Source organism: Mastigoproctus giganteus, chromosome 6 (assembly GCF_048544385.1).
Source record: "Mastigoproctus giganteus isolate SK-2022 chromosome 6, ASM4854438v1, whole genome shotgun sequence".
Lineage (NCBI taxonomy): Eukaryota > Metazoa > Arthropoda > Arachnida > Uropygi > Thelyphonidae > Mastigoproctus > Mastigoproctus giganteus.
Window position 1 is genome coordinate 162509144 of NC_143580.1, and position 21450 is coordinate 162530593.

At 35.7% G+C, this 21450-nt stretch overlaps 1 protein-coding gene across 2 annotated transcripts in view; it reads left to right on the forward strand.

The window, feature by feature from the left end:
- Positions 1-21450, forward strand: part of emb (exportin-1 emb) — a 457135-nt gene that overhangs the window by 330883 nt on the left and 104802 nt on the right. For both annotated transcript variants that reach the window (XM_090376567.1, XM_090376568.1), the window contains 3 exons: positions 375-509; positions 4779-4883; positions 20738-20923. In XM_090376567.1, coding sequence (XP_090232693.1) covers positions 375-509; positions 4779-4883; positions 20738-20923 — 426 coding nt within the window. The remainder of the gene's footprint in view (positions 1-374; positions 510-4778; positions 4884-20737; positions 20924-21450) is intronic.

The window sequence follows — 21450 nt, forward strand, 5'->3', positions numbered from 1 at the left end:
TTACTTGCAGATATGTACTTTATCCCTTAAATTTAGGTACATGAACAGTACTATCTTAGTTATACAATGTATATCAGTTTTTCCTCGTGCTATTATGCACCAGAATATATTATCACTACTTGGTATTTGTTGTAATTTAAAAATCTAGGTATAAGGGTTAATTAAATAAGACATGAACTTTTTTATAAAAAGTTATCATTCAAAGCTATGGTGTTTTAGGACAGTAATACCCCATTGAAAATTAGCTAAATATTGTGTTTTAATCTACTTTATGATCAACGTTTATGATTTCTTCAGGAATGTACACATAAAAATCATTAGAAGGAACTGCCTTTAATGTTTTCACAGAACTAAATGTATAATTTACGTTACAGGTTCATACTTTTTATGAAGCAGTGGGTTGTATGATAAGTGCCCAGACAGATCAAGTAGTGCAAGAACACCTAATTGAAAAGTATATGCTTCTTCCAAATCAGGTTTGGGATGACATAATAAATCAGGCTACAAAAGTAAGTGTTGAATGTCTATATTAATTTTTAAATTTTCTGCTTTCATTGTTGTTGTTGTTTTATGATTAGGGAGAAAATTTAAGAACTAGAAGTATGTGACAAATGCTGATTCTCGTCAACTGGTGCAATGCCATCAATTTGCTTATTGGAGGCTTGAAGTGGTTGAAGCCTCGTTTAGTCTCCAGAGCAAAAGTTTATGGTACTCCCCCCCCCCCACCACCATTATAAGTTATCTATAGAATTTTAGTATATAGGAGATCCTTTGCTGTCTGATTGTGGTTTATAAAAGCCAAAATTCTCTAGAATCCAAATCCACAAGTTGGTGAAATCGAATCAGGTGATACATAAATAATGTAGAAAATAGTGCTACATCGAAATAAATAAATTAATTAACAGTGAGATTTTATGGAATCTTTGTTGTTTTTTCCAAATTCTGTTGTTTTTTAATTATTTTCTTTGTATTATGTAATTATTTGTTATGTGATTTTTTTTTTCTTTGAAATTCTGATTTGATGGGCAACCAAGCCCAAAATAAAGACATATTAATATTTAAAATTTTTATGTAAAAAATTTTTATTTTTACATTTCCATAAAATGTCTAAAAAAATTGAAATACATTACAGTGTTGATAATCCAAATTAATTGGAATCGGGGGTAGTTCGGACTTCCAATTTGTTAGGGTTTGCAAACTTCATTGCATTATTGCAGATTTCTCATTCTTTTCAATTTTGGGTTGGACAGCCTTTTTTTGTTGATGGTTTGTCGATTTTCACGTATGATTTAATTCTTTTTAATTGGTAAGGTAATAAAAGTGTAAATTGGTGATTTATATTCTTCATTTTTATAGCTTGTGGATAATATTTCTCCAATTTTTGCTCATTAGAATTGCCATAAGACAATTCAGATCCTAATAACCGGCGCTTACTGTAATTATTTTATGGCACCAGCATAAAGAATTCTCAATACGAACAGCTGTACATGGTGAGGGAACTTCACAGTGATGCAATGCTGATGTGTTTTTCAGATTAGCATCATTGGGAGTAAATACCCAAATCCTAGATTCCAGGCTAACACGATAGTATTCCAAAATGTTTGCCATGACCCGTGGAAACTCTGGGGGGTGTGGGGGGGCTTTTTGGTTGCAGGCCCAATTTGAACACTACTTTGGGCTCTGATTCTACAAGACAGGAGGTCCTGGGATGGCTTGCCCATGATCAATCGACTAGTGGATTTAACCATGGGTTAACCATATCAATACTATGCTACTACCCTCATGGTCCTAACTAATGTATTGATGATCTTTGCAAACAACCTCCTACCATTTTGCTACACTCAATTACCATAAAATTCTTAGATTTTGAACAATGTCAAAGCTAAGAAAGCTCCAGTCCCGATGGTATTTCTCCACTTGTTCTCAAAACCTGTGTTCTGAACTTATTCCTCTTCTGTATTTCTCTTTTCACTTTCTTATTCCCTTCTGCTTGGAAATTTGCTCATATCCAGCCAGTTCTTAAAAAGAGTCTAATTATCATTCCATTCTGCTTACTCCTCTTTTTAAAGCAATGGAGAAATCAATTAACTGCCAACTCTTATCCTATCTAGAAACCTTCCATCTGATCAATGATTGCCAGATTGAATTCCATCAGTGTCAATCCACTGGTGATATTCTGGCTTATGTTACCCATCTGTGGACAAAAATTCAATGGAAAATTTTGGTGAAACTCAAGCAGTTGCTCTTGACATTTCAAATGCTTTTTTTTTTTTTATTGTGGTTGGCATAAAGGTCTTCCAAATAAGTTTCCATCTTATGGTTTGCCAACTGTTTTTGTAATTGGTTATCCAGTTTTCTCTCTGAGATGGCTCTCTATCTTTCTAACTTCTCCATTAATGCAAGTGTTCCCCACAGTTCAGTCCTTTCTGCCACTCTTTTTCTCTTGTATTTTAGTGATGTTTTCCCATTCACTGGAAATCCTGTCCATAGCTTTGCTCATGACAGCATAATGCATTCCACCTTCCAGTTTGAAACCTGCAGAAACAGCTTTAACTTCATGAATATCTACTACCAATTCCATAAATGAATTCTCCAGTGAGCAAAGATAACTCAGTTGATTTCAGTGCCAGACCTCGACATCCCAGTATTTACTCCCCACCTGACTGTCTCACTCACTCAAAAAAAAAAAAAAACATTCTTGTATAACCAGATTGCTGTGCCAGTAACATGCCTATCACTTTAAATTTGGCACAGACCAACCAACTGTATTCTTCATACTTAATATTTGTTAACAATTTCTTCAAGTGCTCATATGTTTCTTTCAAATGCACAGAGTGAGATACTGGGATTGACCCCATATTTATGTCCGATGAGGAGAAACACAGCTTTGATACTCTTTAATGAATCAACGAAGTCTCCACTGTGTAGGATTGTAACTAATTAATTGTAAACTAATTAACTAATAACTAGTTCATTAAGTCATTTATATTACTGCTAACACGATAAAACGGGGGACTAATATTCATTGTGTCTGTACCATGAGAAAATCATCCCACGTGCTATAAGATTTTTTGACTCAAGTCTAGAACCAAGGAGTTCTGCCGATTCCTTTGGTAAATTTAAATTTATCCAATCATTGAGTTCATGCTCCTTCCTTTTCAGTTTTCTCTCTCCTTTTTTCATTTAAGTGGATTTAAGATGCTGTAGGCTAATGCACATGTTAATGGAAGGGATCAATTTATTGATCATATGCTTGAAAGCAATAATCTTGCCCTTCAAAATGTGGGCTCTAATATCTTCTTCCATGTTATTATCTATTTATCTCTCTTCACCATCCCTGTGCATATGTGGGAAGTGGAAGAAAACCTTTACAGAAGTGATCACTTCCCCATGATATCTGCTCTGTGCAATGGGAGACCATATCACCCACTGAGAATGCCACATTGGATGGAAGATTGATTTGGCTGACCAAATCAATTCTTCAGGGAGATCTGCAAAATTTGTGCCACACAGCTTTGTGGATGAGCAGAAGCAATGAAGAGTATTATCATGCAAAGTGTGTGTGTGTGTGTGTGTGTGTGTGTGTGTGTGTGTGTGTGTGTGTGTGTGTGTGTGTGTGTGTGTGTGTGTGTGTGTACACATACATACATACCATTCTGTGTGAATTCTGATTTTTATGTTTTTGTTGTTTAGCCACTTTACTATTCTTGCAATGTCCAGAGTTGTCAAGACAATCGCAATTTGCTCAACTATATTGTCACTGGAGATCACTGTTGGGTGTTTCATTATGAACCAGTGATTACATGCTTTCAATCTCCTATCATGTTTGGCCAGAATTGCAGACACTTGTGGCATTTTTTTCAGCATTGTCCTATATTTATCCAACAAATCATCCAGTTATGTTCATTTAATATAGTCTTGGTCCCCACATGAATAATGATGTTCTCTTTACCCCCCCCTCTTAAAATTTGACAGCCTGTTAGTAACATCATCATTTGTTGCTCCTGGCAAAAACACCTTGCTTCTGGTCCCCCTGTAAAATTAGATCTCTCAGCCAGAGCAGTATGTGCTTAACTATTCTTGTTCCTGGAGATGAATTCAGGGTGCATTAACTGGCAAGTCACAACTGGAAGTCCATCACGAACTTCCAGTTACATTTGTTTCTAAGGCAAGCACCTTCAGTGACTCAGATTCTTCTAGTAATGTACCACATTTTAATTTGAGATTGGTAACTCCATAATTGTCCAGTGCAAGGAAAAGAACCTTCTGTTAGCCCAACCTTAGAATACTTTCCCCAATCCAAAGAGGTTATAAACTCATAACTCAAACAGGAATCCCCTCAGGTATTTCTGGTGCGAGTAAATTTGAGTACTGATTGGTAAGTTTCAATGTCCTAAATTTATATTTTCATTATCTCTACATTCTCAAGTTTCCATAAAAACAAGGATCACCTCCATGCACTGATATTTTGATTAATTTTTGATTGGAGTGTAATACTAGTTACAAAAATAAACAAGCTTATGAATTGTACCTCTTCCATGTCCTGTATAATGTACCCTCTTTTCCTTGTATTATTGAATCTAATTATCATTCTCTTCAAAAATCAATGAAAAGCCATACAAGAGATGAACATATAACCATCCATTTAGATTGTATGGCTGACTCTGTGATTAGATTGAAAGTTGTATCTTGACATTTATTTGTTTGAAATTTTTTATTTACTTGAATTGTGTGATTATGAATCACTGATAGATACTATTATCTTATTTTATAAATAGAATGTTGATGTCCTGAAAGATGCAGATGCTGTTAAACAGTTAGGCAATATATTAAAGACTAATGTCAGAGCCTGCAAAGCCCTGGGTCACCCATATGTTGTACAGGTATGTCACTATTATTTATCTAGTTATTTCTTAATTATTTATATACTTTATTATTTATTTCTTTTGAAAAAGTCTTCATCTATGTTAGTTAGACCAATCAAGCATATTTAGGAATTTGTATCAGCACACCACCCTATGGATCGAGTTACTGGTAGCAAAACACCACACAGAGATAGCCCATAAGAACAACCAGCAATTCTGAAGTTATTTATTCATCATACAAGATAGTGTTATACAAATAGTAGGTAGTACCAAGCATTAAAAAGTAGTCTATATTGAAAACTAGAGTTGCAATATCATTGATGTATGCTATTTTTCTGAAAGGTATTATTAAATATAAGATATCTTTTGAAGGGGGTTGGAATCTGTTTTCATCGGAGTCAGCAGAAAAAAATGCCATGTTATCTGTGTCTGCAGGAACTCTTACATACGTCGTCATTCTTCATTTGCCAAAGTTCTTCAAAGAGTTATCACCCTTTAAGGATTTAGGTGACTCGTAGCTACCAAAGCCATCAATGCTAACATATGATGTCAGCATCTGGAAGCCATAAGATAAAGTGATTGTTGTAAACTTTATTTTTGATTAGTTTCATATTATTTTTTTTACTCGGTTTGAAGACTTTTCCACTTATCTTCATAATATAGTTGGTTCCAAAAACTCAAGTTTCTCTCTTTTTTTTTTTTTTTTTTTCTTTTCAAATTTTTTAAAGAATCTGTGAATTTCTGCTTATGTTTTTTAATGGATTACCACCAGGTGTGGTAATCAGTATATTGCAAATAGTAACTTCAGATTATAGCCTTGTACTCTGTATTGTGTGCAAGGTCAGATTCCTCTGACTTTGCACCCTTGGATTTCTTCCTGTTTCCTGCCCTGAAGTCCTTTCTTTATGGAAAACACTTTGCTGCTGATGATGAAGTGATTTCTGCTGCCGAGTCTTGGCTTGAATGACAGTCAGAGGACTTCTACAAAACTGGCCTACGGAAATGTATTGAGAGGTGGCAAAAATGTGTTATTTTATTTGGGACTATGTTGGAAAAGTTTAATATATGGTGTTTGTTTCAACCTTCTATCACAACTACTTCTGGGTGAATGCAAATTTTTTTGTACCCCCCCCCCTCGTAGATTTAAACAATTTCATTTGATGTATGCAGCAACTGAAAGTTAAAAGATTTTTAAGCAGGTGTTGCACATTGGCTGTCTTTTGTTTAGATTGCAGCCAAACTACTAGAACAGTGGCAGCCTCTGACGAGGCTAGTTAAAGAGGAGGGTAGAAATGATCAAAAAAAAATATATAAGCACTTTTTACAGTTTGCATGTTGAAGAAATACAAGCAGTCACCATTGAATGGCACTGGCTTTTATCCATGTCCATCATGAACCAAAAGTTTTGAACAAAGACAATTGATGTACTTGAGGGAAAAAACTTGTGAATGACAGACTTCTTGTTACAACAATCCTGAACAGGCCAAGCAAGCTGATAATTCTAGGCATGATATCCTCACTCATGCAAAAAATTTCTTCATGTTCCTATCCTCATTTGAATAAAGTAACTTCATTTCTCTTAAATGTTATGCCAATGTTACTCTTCATCAAACATACCTCATAACTATGCTCTCAAGCCATTATTCTTAGATATGTTGAAAAATATTATATGCAGATTTTTTATAACAGTTTTTAAATCTTCTGCTTCCATTTTCGAAGTTGATTGCCATCAGTGTCTAAACGAGATGGAAGATTCTGATGTAGTCCTAGCCATTTCTTTTGCAAAGATCATGGATGGTGTAAAAAAAGAAAAGATTTGATAGATTTAATTATTTTGTTTAATGAGGAAATATGTTATTATTGCATGTAACTAAATAGTTCACATGTTCTCTATGAAAAATGTTATAAATGCTGATATAGATAAATTTCATTCTCTAGAATGATGACCATAGATGTTTTGTAGTATCAATTAATTAAATTTAGTGCAAAGACATATATTAAAAAAAAAAAAGAAAGAAAGAAAGAAAGAATTGATGTACTGTTGACCTTGATTGAGGAACAAGTGTGTGAGGAATCTTGAAATAATGCAAATCAATTCATATCATGCTTGATTCTTTAACAATTCTTTAAAACAGTACTGAGTGTGTGGGGATATTCAGCCAGTTGAGGAAAAAACAAAAATGCATTTCGTATTTTCTTTCTGTTGAAACTCTGGAAATGCTGTTGATAACAAGTCTAGATAAATTGTGTCTATTGTTATAAAGATAACTTTGACTTGACATTTCAACTCAAGCAGGGCAAAATCTGCAGTAGTTGTTCTTAGAAGCAGTCAAAATGTCTAACAGAAAACTGAAACAAAATTCTTAGCTATGTAATGTTTGAATTCATACTGCACTAATAAGCAATCCCATGTCCGTATTTTATGCTGTCAGTGATATTTTATTTCTAGTGCAGCATGGCCTTTTAAAAAAAACCTGCTGTTAGCATAGAAAATTTGTTTTCCTCCTGCCTGTAATTACCTTATTTGAAAGTAAAAAGTGTGTGTGTGTGTGTACGTACGTACATACATACATACACTGTGCTGCCACTTTATTAGGTACATCCCTGTTGTGCACACAAATGGTTGTCCCGCAACATTGCAAGTCCTATGACCACAGTTGTGGATATAAATGCAACAGAACAACCTTTCTAGTATCAGTTAAGTGTACAAACCATAGCAAGAATGGGGAAAAGGAGTGATCTTGACTGACTTCGAACGTGGCATGGTAGTAGGTGCAAGACGTGCTGGACAAAGCATCTCTTAAACGGCAGTTCTCCTGAAGTTTTCACACACTACAGTTTCAAAGGTGTGTCGAGAATGGTGCAACGAACAGAAAACATCCTCTCAGCGGCACTCCTGTGGAAGAAAATCGTTTGTCGATGAGAGAGGTCAGATGAGGATGGCTAGAATTGTGCAAGCAAACACACGTGCCACAATGTCACACATCATGTCGGAATACAACCTTGGTGCGCAGAACAAAATATCGCAACGGAACACTAGTCGCACAATGGGCTACAACAGCCACATCGCGTACCTTTATTATCAATGAAGAACAAGAGAGCATGCCTTCTGTGGGCACAGCAACACCAGCACTGGACTATCGAGGATTAGGAAACAGTTTTTTGGTCTGACGAGTTGAAGTTCCTGGTGCATCATGTTGATAGAAGGCATAGAATTTGGCAAAAACAACATGAATCCATGGACCTGTCATATCTGATGACTACTGTGCAAGGTGGGGGGACAGTGTTATGGTGTGGGGAATGTCTGCTTGGTATACGTTGGATCCATTGATACCCATAGATTCACATCTGAATGCCACATCCTACCTAAACATCATTGCTGACCAAGTGCATCCGTTCCTGTTGACAGTTTATCCTCAGCCAGATGGTTACTTCCGGCAGGATAATGTGCCATTGCACAAAGCCTGAATCGCTATGGAATGGTTCCAGGAACATGACGATTTTTCTTTGCTGCAGTGGTCAGCTCAGTACCTGGATCTCAATCCCATTGAACATCTTTGGGATGAACTGGAAAGGACTGTTCGCTGCAGGCCCATACCTCCGTCGAATCTCCGTTGATTTTGTTTCGTTTATTAAAGTGCTTCACATTGTACAGATTAGTATATGTTGCATGTAGATTAAACTTTTAATACATTAAATGTGATTCACAAATATGTTAGCAACGGTTTTATAGTTAATCTTACAAAAAATTAATTATATCAGTTCAATATACAGTGGAACTTCTCTATTATGAACTTCTATTTAACGAATTTCTCTGTATTACGATTTTTTTTCACAAAACATTGCTACTTGAAATGAAATTACATGTAAAATTAACCCCATATAGCGAAATGTTAGTCTCTCTATAACAAATTTTTTTAAAAAAATTAGCATAAAACATTTTTGAAGATTTTCAAGCATTTACTGCTAAACAGCTGCTCAGCTATATGGCCTCCTTCCCTGCGAAATTTCTCATTAGCATCTGGAATTAATCATCCTTTTAGTGAACACTTGTGGCAATTGATGCCCGTAGGAGGGTCCTTCTTAAAGACCCTCCAATGGGCAATAAATAGGGTAGATTTGTAAATTCATGTTGGCTAAGAGGAAAACGAAATTCGCTGTGGGTAAATCTTTAGCACGCTGCAGTGGCAATACATAGAATGCTTCGATAGTTGGTTTTTAGTAATGCCTACTGAGTGACATTCGCTTCTCACCTCAACTGTACCACGTGACCTTCCTGTCAATCATTATATAATAGTTTTTGTATATGTTCGTTCTCATCTAACTGGACTCCCATTAGATGGTTTCAATAATTTTTTTAAAAATTTATTTCTTCTAAAACAATGTCTTCAGTTGTATACGCTAATATGCTCTTTGTTGGGTTTTTTTTTTTTTTTTTTTTTTCCTTCTTCTGAAGTGTAACATACAGCATACATTAACCATAAATTTTCTTTCATGTATATATGAATGAAAGCAGAATAAAAGATATTCAGTCATATATTTCTTCACAGTGATTGATAGGAAAGGTCATGTGATACTGTTGAACTCCACAAAAAAACATCATTGAGTAGATGGTACTAACAATTCACTATATGGCCAGTGCAGTAAAGTTTGAGGTAGTTACACGGTGTACAGGCAGTTCTCGCCTTACGCCGACCGGGCTAGCCTGGCAACCCAAGGTCGCAGGCTCGATTCCCACCTCTGACTTGGATCAAACTACTGCAAAAACCTTGGGAGGTGGATTATGGCGACAGAAGCCTATGCGCCAACAACTACCCAAAAAAAAAAAAAAAAAAGTTCTCGCCTTATGAGTTCCCGGATTTATCGAGTTTTTTTTCCTCAAGTATCAACAAAATCGAAAATATGAACATTAATTGCAAAAAATGAATGTTAAACATTCGTAAATACCGCATTCCAAACCAAGTGCATAGCTATACAATACAGTGTACCCCACTTTACGATATTAATCAGTTCCAAAGACACCATCGTAATGTGAACCCAATAATGTTTTTTGGTAATTCGTTTCAAGATCTCGGAAGTTGAAATTTTCTCTGTATAACTAAGCTAATTCAGTATTTATCTCTCTAAAATGTTATTTTTAAGGTCACGAGCATGACCTTAAGGCCATATAAAAGGTCATGAGTATGGTTTGTAAATTGTTATTAGTTACCAATTCAAATCATTAAAATGCACTACACTTTCATCATTATCATATGTTCCATTATAAGAATTAATTTTGAACGCCTTTTGATATTTTTCTAAAGCACATTTCTGGAGGTCACAAGCATAAAATAATAAAAACAATTTGCACTTTCCGGTTTATTGGGCTTTTCTGTTACTGCAAGCAATTATAAACGGGTAGTTAACTCTGTGTTATTGCATTTGCAAAAATATCGATAGCTGGAATTGTGTGGTTTTTTGCGTTATTATGGTGAAATGCGTTTCCCCTTTACTGAAATCTTCAATTGTATATAAAACATAAATAAATTTTTAGAATCTTCTCTTCATTCCTTTTTTTTTTTTAAAGCTTCATAAACTTGTTACTCCACGTGAATCGTGTTTGTTGCAATTTGTCTGTGCCGTTAAGAAATGCTTATGCATGCAATCGTGAAATTTATAATTAAAAGAGAAGATTAAGATTGTCTTGGAAACAAATGCCTCTTGAAACATTTTAGAAGGCGACGACTCCTTGTGCAACAAACCACCGAGTGCCGAGCCAATAATGAGTGAGCATTTAGTCGATGATGATGATGAAGAATAAACATTCTTTAACATTTGTAAGTAGTAAATAATTTCTCTATTATTATAATTTGCTTGATTTTACAGGCTACGTTTTCATTTCTTTGGATAAATCAATCATTGTTTAATCATAAACTAATTAGCTAACTAATTTCATTGTCGCGAACGTAACCCCTATTTTTAACCTTAAGTTTATGGGAAATAAAAATTCCCGCTTTATGAGTTTTTGCTTTACAAGCGTGTGCTAGGAACGAATTAACTCGTAAAGTCGAGAACTACCTGTATGTATCAGCAAGAGCTGCAGTCGAGTAATTTTTATAGTTGCAGAAACAATGTTGAAGAGAAAGTGTTTAAGTATTAAATGATAAAGTCAAGATTCTTCATGATATTGACCAGGGTTTTAAGAAATAAAGATATTGCTGAGAAATATAGCATACCTGCAAGCAGTTTATCTACGATTTTAAAAAATCGAGAATAAATTTTAAATGCAATTGAAGGAGCAGACAAGACACAAATTAAGTTGTACAAAGGGTGCTAGGAAAGTTTTGCAATACAGCTTTGTTTATTTAATTTTTTCAAAGTAATTTCCTCTACATTCAATACACCTCTCCATCCTCCGAAACCAATCTTTAAACCAGTTCTGCCAAGTTTCACTAGGGAGTAAAGCACACTCGTTGTCCCAAGCCCATAGAAGGTCCTCATCACTGGAAAACCGCCTCCCTTTTAGCTTCATTTTCACATGCGGGAACAGTGCAAAGTCGCAAGGAGCAAGGTCTGGACTGTAGGGAGGGTGCTCGAGAAGTTTCAGTCCTGTCGTGGTCAAATATTCGGAGCAGGCTTTGGCGCGGTGAGCTGGAGCATTATCGTGATAGAGGTACCAGGTGTCCATTCTTGACTTTGGCCGCAGGTTCTTCATAGATCCAATGACTTTAGGCAGGCATTGTTCAGTATACCACTTAGCTGTGACTGTCTTCTGCGTGTCCAAAACGACACATTCCACAATTCCACTCGATTTGAAAAATACAGCTATCATTTTCTTCTTTACAGATCGGGATTTTCTGACAATTACGGGTGTGTCGTCAACATCAAAGACCCAAACTTTGTTTTGAGCCTTGGTCGGCAGATCGTAATAGTACAGCCAAGTCTCGTCACCTGTCACAATGTTGTTCACATACCGAGATTGTCCCTTATCAAACGTTTTTAACATCTCCCGGCACCAAGTCACACGTCGTGTCATCTGCTCTTCAGTCAGTTGATGCGGCACCCAGAGAGAACAAAGTTTCTTCACGTGCAAATGATCTTGCAGAATCGAACGAATTGCTGGTGCATTTAGGCCCAAAGTATCCTCTATCTGTTGGTAGGTCACTCGCCTGTTTTCGTCAAGCATTTTCCTCACAGCAGTAACGTTTTCCTCCGTAACTGACGTTTGTGGCCTTCCCGGCCTCTCAGAATCCTCCAGGGTGAAATTTCCCCTTTGGAATTCTCTATACCACCTGAATATCGTTGTACGATGTGGACAATCATCATCTAGTACAAGAGTCATTTCTTCTAAGCACTGGTCTATGGTTAAACCACGCACGAAATTATACCGCAAAACTGTCCTTATCTCATTTCGTGACCACGATGCCATCGCAAGCACTTTACACTCTCACTACTAATGAATAACTGAGCCCATCGACTTGGCGCGGCAGCTACTATGCACTTATGAACATGTCTCAACATGCAGCAACAAGCAGCTTCCTGTGATTCATTGTTGCGTCATATTGCAAAACTTTCCTAGTACCCTTTGTATATATACGAAGATGTTGATAAAGCTGTTCTAAAATGAGTGCAAATGATACGTGAAAAGAATATACCAATATCAGGTCCAATAATTAAGCAACAATCTCTGAAATTTGCAGTTCCTTGGACATCAGAATGTAATGCACGCACTGGGTGGTTACATGAATTTAAGAAGCACCACAGAATTGTGGAAAAGGTTATTTGTGGAGAAAGTGTTAATATAAGCGAAGAAGATTGCACCAGTAGAAGGAACAACACCTTAAAAAGAAGATTTTGGAAAAATATGAACCTAAGGGTGTTTTTAATGCTGACGAAATGGGTTTATTCTTTAAATGTTTACCTAATAGAACTCTTGCTTTTAAGGATGATAAATGTTTTGGCAGAAAACAAAGCAAAGAATGAATCACTGTGCTAGTTGGAGCCAATATGACGGGAAGTGAAAAATTAAGACTTTTAGTCATCGGAAAATCAAAAAAACCCAAGATGTTTTAGAGGCACAAAATCTTTGGAAGTTGAGTACACCTTTAATAATAAAAAAAAAAAAAGCATGGATGATAATTGATATTTTCGAAGAGTGGATATTAAAACTAGACAGGTGTATGACAAAAGAAAAAAGAAAAATCATGTCGGTTATTGACAACTGTCCAGCACAAAATCTTTGGAAGTTGACTACACCTTTAATAAAAAAAAAAAAAAAAAAAAAAAAAAGCATGGATGACAAGTGATATTTTCAAATAGTGGATATTAAAACTAGACAGGTGTATAACAAAAGAAAAATCATGTCGGTTATTGACAGCTGTCCAGTATTTCTGCCAAACTTGAAGTTGTTGATTTTACACCAAATATAACATCAAAACTCCAGCCAGTGGACCAAGGCATTATTAAAAATTTTTAATTTTATTATTGTAAGAGAATAATAATGAAGATTGTCAATATGTTACAAGAAAATAGAAACTTGGAGGTTACAATTAACCTTAGAGATTGCATCTCTGAACTGTAAAAAGTTTCGACAAACTATGTCACTGAATACATTATTCAAAATTGTTTTTCGAAAGTGGGATTTGCAATGAACACAGGAGTCGAATGACAGCCGAACGAACAAGATGAACTACCCCTTTCACAACTGAAAAACTTTTGGACATTATTAGAATTGTCTGGAAACATCGAAAATGAAATAACACTGGATGGTTATGTTTATGTAGATCAAGATCTGGCTATAACACAATGTCCAAATGAAGATGGAATACTGCTGAGCAGTCCAATTGATGCGACCATGTTCACGAAGAAATTAACAGTGATGCTGACGACGCATCAGAACAACCCATAGAAAAACCGAACTCGTGAAGAAATAATTCACGCTTTTAAAATGGTTCGTCTGGGTCTACAGTTTCGTGAAAGTGTTCCTGATAATGTTTTTAATGCTCTGAATGAATGTGAGGTTTTCTTTGAGAATCACAATTTTTTAATTGTACTGTGCAAATGAAAATTACCAATTTTTTTTTTTTTTAACTTTGTGATACTTGCCAGCGAAAATTGTGTAAATGTAATTTAAATAAGTATATTTTTGAAACAAAATACCTTAAAAAATAAATGTATATTCGTTTTTATTTTCTAATGAGATAACAATTTCCAATAAAAAAGATAATCTCTGTATAACGAATTTTTCGCTGGATTTATCTAATTCATTATAGGGAAGTTGGAGTGTATATAAAAAATAAATAAAAATGTTTCCCTAGTTAGATAAATGTCTGTTGGGGTCATAAAGGTCAATTTATCAAAAAGCAACCAAAATATTTTTTTTGCATATAAAGTGCTCATATTCATTTTTTTTTATTCATACTCATGAATAAAAAAAAAAAAAAACACTTAATTATGAGAGAAATTCATCCAGGTTTTAAAAAACAATGAGTTCAAATCTCTTTCTGGTTGAAGCTTTGAAAATTCTCCTGGCAGACAAGTCTAGGGAGAAGGGTATTGTTATGAACACAAGTTTGCCTCAATATTTCTGGAGAAGCAATAGTGTGGCAAAGTGTGCAACAGTATCTTACTTGAAGCATTCAAAATTAGTTGATGTCCAAATTGAAAGTGACACATGAAAAATGTTAGGTAAGCTAATGTTTAAATGCATGTTGTCCTAATGCGCACCTTAATATTTTTTTCCCAGTGCAGTCCTGACAAAAAAAAAAAAACTGCCCCCCCCCACCGTTTTCCTTCTACTCTCAAATGCCTGATATGCGTGGTTTCGATTGCCAAAAGTTGGCAGATCTTAGAACATGATAATGCACCATGTCGTGAGGCCAGACTTGTCAGTACTGGTGTCTCACACGAGGGAATTTGGCCTGCTCTGGTGGCCTACCCAGTTATATGATCTAAATCCAGTTGAGAACCCTGTGGGATAAGGTTGAATGCACTACTAGCTTCCCATAGTAGAAATCCAGAAACATCTAGGGTGCCTCCATAGCCAGGTGGGCAGGAGCAGCAGTGCGTAGCACACACTTCTTGATTAGACCGGGATTCGAGCCCATGACCACCAGATACGGAGGATGCAGAAAGGTCAGGGAATGACCACCGCATATCCCTGGAACAATATGGCCTTAGTTGCTAATGCTCCTAAAAACTAAATAACAACAACCAGAAACATTAATTTGCAACATTTGAAAGAAACAATTGATTCAACATGCAGCTGGCATCCCTTTCACACACTTTTGGCACCTTAAATTTGTGCCACTATTGTACAAGTGCACATAATGAAATAGCTACTCATTGTATATCTCTACGTGTTCCACCCAATGACCTATGTTTATGTGCATGTGTGCACCTACAAAATCGTTAAAAGTGGAGTAAAGTGGCACACTTTCAGAGCAACATTCTGGACAAAATGTGCCAAAGAAAATCATCCACACAACATTTTTAAATTGTACATATCTATTTTACAGTAGTGTACTATATTATTTCAAGATGTTTGTCCTGGTAAATTCACTTTTCTATGTTCAGATTACTAAAGTAAACAATGAAACAGACATGACACTCAGTAAAGGAGTGTCATGTCTGTTTCAAGAAATGCCTTGTGTTCAAATCACACAATTACCTTCAACAAATATAAGGATAACAGCAATTTGTCCTTTCTTGCTAGCATTAAAGATCAAGAAAGTTACACTGTGTTCTTACTAAATATAGTAAATCCTAAATTATACTAGTAGCAAAATTATTTTTTCCATATTAATCAAAAGATGTACCTGCTTTTCTAAGCCAGTTTGTGCTGCAATATGAAGTCCCCCCCCCCCCCAAACATGTTTTTGTAATGCAATTGCTGATAATATTAGTGCAAGTTAATTAAGATGATTTCATTACAAAATGCAACATTGGTTACAGTCACATCAAGAAATTTAAAAAATATGGAAAGAATATTACCAAACCCTGTTCAAAGGATAAGGAAAAAAACGCTCTTGCCTTAGATAACAGAAGAGATAAAGCACCCTCGATAACAAAAGAAGTTCAGAAAGCAATTAGCCAAATGAAGAATGACAAGGCACCCGAATCGCTGAAAGGTGATGTTTCCTAATAGAAATTTTCGGGCATAAATTTTGATGTTTTTTGACCTGTGGGACGGATGCTGTGTAAGAATACTTTTGCCATTTAATCCCAGTATCCAGTATACACATAATTAAAATAACTACAGTATGCTATTTTAAAAAAGATGATTATTTCCCTTTAGTACACTTTGTCCAGAAAGTTCAGGACAACATCCAACAAGCCTGCCAACATATGTGTGCTATAGAAACCTTAGTAGTGATTTTCCATTGACTTAATGTCTTGATTGAATTGTTCTCTCTGTTATCAGTCACCATAGCAAGGTTTTCAAGATAGACAATCTAAATATGACTGCAAGAAATGAAGTTTGAACAGCATTCAACGTCCTATTTCATTATATGCATTAAGCAGGTTTGGAACTCCACCTTCATATGCAGGAGACCTGTGGTTATGAAAAAATTTCCACAAAGCCATTATTTGAACCCTGCCATGCTTTTAATTCTAATACACTGGCACAATTTTTAAAAACTCTTATTTTGCAGGCGCATTCTTTTATTCTCAGATGAGCAGCCAAAGGTTCCTTTTTTCACTTTTGCGGCATTGATCTGGAAGTTTCTCACTAACCACCAAAGTACAACCATCACAATCCACCAGAATGAATATAGATGAACTGGGTGAACCAAATGATGCGTCTTTCTAACTCCATCTGAATGTTGTTGTTATTTGGGTTTTAGGAGCATTAGCAACTAAGGCCATATTGCTCTGGGGATATGCGGTGGTCATTCCCTGACCTTTCCGTATTTGGTGGTCACTGGTTCGAACCCCGGTCTAATCAAGAAGCACTGAGACTCCTTCCCACCTGGCTACGGAGGTGCCCCATCTGAATGATAACACAGGTTCCGGATACCCCCTTTCCAAAGTAAGATAAAATGAAAACATTGACAAAAGCAATCAGCTTCTAAGGAATAGTCACATCCAACATCATCTCATAAAAACCAAATAATGGAAAGAATTTTTCGATTAAATTGTAGAGGCTTTCACAGCGCAACTGATGATGACTTATACAATCTTATCAATCAGTCCATTCCAGAAGGCCTATTCTTGTGAGAAACCTATTTAAATTCACATGTCTTCTGTCATTAATAATTATACTACCTTTAGATGAGATAGACACACACATTATAGCCTTGGTAATCACCACTAAAATCCAAACCACGATAGAAAGACTGAATTCTCGTTAAAAATGGATGATTTTTCACAATAACAAGCCACGGTTGCCAATCGATTTTTCAATGAATATATAAATTGTCAACATGTGTTTTCTATCAATCCAGAACTCCTTGGCAAACTATTTTCTATCATTCCTGGTGTTCATTATCAAGCCTTAGAGGCTGAGCATGAATCCTTCCATCTCGCTTGTGGAAGCCATTTTTATCTATGTGGTCCTTAGCATTAGTAGAGACATATGATGCAAAAAAGCAAGCACATACATCAGCCAAAAAAAAAAAAAAAAAAACCACTTCCCATTTCACCCATCCATTTACTCCAAAAGTTTGTCCAATTCTTCCTTTTATTTAAGCTATCAACTGTCCACAGGCTAAAGGCAAGTTTCTACACATCTATTCTACAACTGTCTTTCCTCAATTCGAATTTATGCCCTCTCAGGTTCATAACCCGAGCAAGAGGAAGAATCCCATCAACATTTAGCTTGCTCAAACCATTCAAGGCCTTATACCTTACTCAGATTACCTCGCAAGTGCCTAGTCTCCAGATATTGCAATTTGCAGAACTTAAAACATGTGGCTTTTCTTGGTAAGATCACCCCTTTGCTCCCCTCACCAATCTTATTGCCCTCTCTATGCCCATTCTAGCAACTCCATTCTTCCTAAAATGAGGCCTCCAGACATGTACAAAGGTATAATCACCTCCTTATCCCTCCTGTATATCAATGACAAGACCCCATGAGCTTCTCTTGCAGCCTATTTGAACTGCTCAGAAAACTTCATATCTGACTCCACAATTATCCGCAGGTATTTTTCTTTTTCCACTATCACGAATATAGTACTACAGAGTTAATCTGAAATTACTTCTATCCATATGCAGTATGGATAGAAGTAATTCTTCTAAACTTGCATATGTCCATGTTAAACCTCAATTCCCAATTCTTAGCTCAACTGCCTAACTTAACTAGAACTTGTTGCAGTAGCATACCATCGTTACTCTCATTAACCACCCCACCACTCTTCGTATCATCTGCAAACTTAGACATTAAGCCTGATATACCTTCATCAATATCATTGATAAATATAGAAAACAGCAATGACACCAACACAGAACCAAAGGAGACTCCACAAATAACATGAGTCCACAACGAGCAGTGTATGTTGATTACCTTACCACAGTCTGTCTTCTTCTGCTCAACCATCCCTTTATTCATATCAGCAACTTGCCTTTAATGCCTTAGTTCTCCAATTTGTACAGCAGTCTTTTATATCAACAGTATCAAAAGCTCTCCTGAAATCCAAGTATATGATAGGAAATTTTTTTTTTTTTTTTTTTTTTGCATCTAGTTCCTTTGTGACCACATCATATTATGCGATCAAATTGGTCAGACAAGACTTCCACTTAATAAACCCATGCTGTTCCTCAATTATAACTGCAGTCTTGTCTAGATGATCCTGCATTGCTTCTTTAACCAGTAACTCCATTTTCTCCCAGAACAGTAGTGTAAATAATAACAGGTCTGTAATTTCTTTGTCACCCTTTTTTGAATTGGGGTTACATTTGCACATCTCCAGTCCGTCGGGACTTCTCCCGAATTCAAGGACTCTAATAATTATGGCTAAGGGTTTGCTTGCTTCCTTTGCTGCCTCCTTTAATATAACTGGACAGATCCCATCCAACCCAGGTGATAGCCATACTGAGGACATCGCCACTTACTCCACTTTCTTCTTCCTCGGGAGACTGTCTGCGACTTTTCGAACTGACCCATCTATCTAAAGCCAGAACTCAAGTGACTTTTATCATGTGCCACACTTGGTGCATATGTTCATTACTTCTCTTCGACATCGTCATTCATCTTTTGGAGGTGGGTCTGTTTAACTTCAGCTTGCATCCAGGGGTAGTGGTGGTATTTCTTCAGAGTGAAACCAGATGGTGTCACTTTCTGTCTCATCTGTCAGTTTGACCATGGGGGAGGTAAGTCTTCTGAAGTACTCTCGCAATTTGTGTGTTTTCACATTTTTATATTATCATTATTTATTCTTATTATGCCGGTGTTGCAGCATCAATGGACACACATATGCTTTGCCAAAGGGGAACTCAAACCCAGTTCCACGAGCCATTCCAGTGTCATAGCCACTGAGCCATTTCATCTCTTTTATCATCATCATTATTATTATATTTATGAAAATTCTTTTATTGTAGTACAACAGTCCCTAACTAACACAAGTTCCATCAACACAACTTCATTTTAATGTGGTTTTTGAAGTTGGACTGGTTTTTGACTAACAGCTGGTTGTTTGATGAACACGGTTTCTTTATGAGTTCTCTGCATTGAAAGGAAACTGAAGTAGCAATGTGCACTGCATGCAGCTGCTTGTACAGATTGGTTTATGGGAGAATTGGCTATTTTTCTGATATGATGGTTGCTGAACAGTTTCCTAAAATATTATAAAAAGAAATTGAAGAAGGTAGTTTTACATCAAAGTAAGTGTTTAATATTGATGAGATAAGTTTGTTTTGGAAAAGGATGCTTGTAAAGACATACCTTAGTGACACAGAGTAGACCACTTGTTATCTTTATGTTTAAGGCATATTATCTTACAAAACATTTTGTGAGGTTTACTATTGTGAAAGCATTTTGGAAATTTCAATATTAAAAATGCCATTGACATTGCCACTGAAGTCTCAGAGTTGGTATCCCAGTTTGTGCATCATTTCAAGGCCTGATGAAGAGAAAAAATAACATACCTGCAATGTGTGTTGGAGTTGTACAGAGACAACTCCAACACACATTGCCGGTGTGTTAATGAAGACTTAATGAACAACTCTAATGAAGACTTAATACATCTGCATAACGAACAAGAGGCAGATACGTTGAAACAAGAATTCTTATCAGAGCTTTATATCAGCTCTCAAAATGCAATTGCCAATTTGGAGAGTGTATTCCATTCTTATTGTGCTTTTGTAAGATAGAAGAGGGATGCAGTGACATGACAACCGCAGTTTGACATGTTTAAAATATTATAGAAATAAGTGGAAGTAACCCATGTCTAATCTTCAGATAAAGAACCTGTATACTTGACGTGATGAAAGGAAAAAAAAAAAGTAAAGTTTCTCCCTTTATCTTTGTTTCTTTTTTGTAAAATTCAGTTACATATATCTAACTTATTTATATATATATATATATTTGTTATAACAAATATGCATATAAACATGTAAAAAAAAACACACACACACACACACAAAGCATTATAATCAAAGTATAGTCATAATAAATAATAAAATTATATAAATGATGTCAGTCATGTTGGAGTGTTTGGTTGCATCCCCACAATTTTTTCATTTTTATGAGAAATTGCCTCACTAACACAGTGTCATCTTATACAAAAATTGTCAGGAATTATTCTGTGGTACTAGTTGGGGATTGGATGTATGTACTGAACTGTTTAATATGTTCAGAGCATTGTGTTTATATCTTTTTTTTATTATTATTTATTTAATTACAAATTGAAGCATTATAAAAAATATATTTTATCTTCCCTTCCTGTTCCTTCCAGCTGGGTCGTATATATTTAGACATGCTCAACGTTTACAAAGTTATGAGTGAAAACATAAGTGCTGCAATTGCATTAAATGGGGAAAGTGTTACAAAGCAGCCACTCATTCGAAGTATGCGAACTGTAAAAAAAGAAACCTTGAAGCTAATATCTGGTTGGGTCAGCCGGTCAACTGATCCACAAATGGTAAGAATCTTTAATCTTTCTTTAAAACATATTACCAGTATTTAGTTATAAATGTTTTGTTCATTTTTCATATAATATGTAGTTTCTAGGTGGATTAAAGTTTTTATTTATAAAAACAAAAATTAAGTTAAAATATAATTTTTTTTATATATATATACGGTAGGCCCTCAATTTAATGGACAAATTTTTCCTTTATCCTAAAGGAAAATTTTAGAACCTATTTATATCTGTTAGCGTCACACATGAGACAGATGTGCTGAAAATTCCTTCTAATGAAATAAAGGCTGTTTTACTGCTAGATAATGTACCTGTTCACCCTAATGCTGAGTGGTTAGTTAGCAGAGATGGGAGAATTAAATATGTTTTTCTGCCTCCTAACACTACTTCACTAATACAGCCAATGGATCAGGGTGTAATCATTGCATGTAAGAGGTTGCATAAGAAGTTTTTGAAGAGGTGATGGTTGAAGAAGCAGAAGAACATACAAGAGGCACCAGGACAAGTGTCAAGTGTGTTTAGTTGTCTGA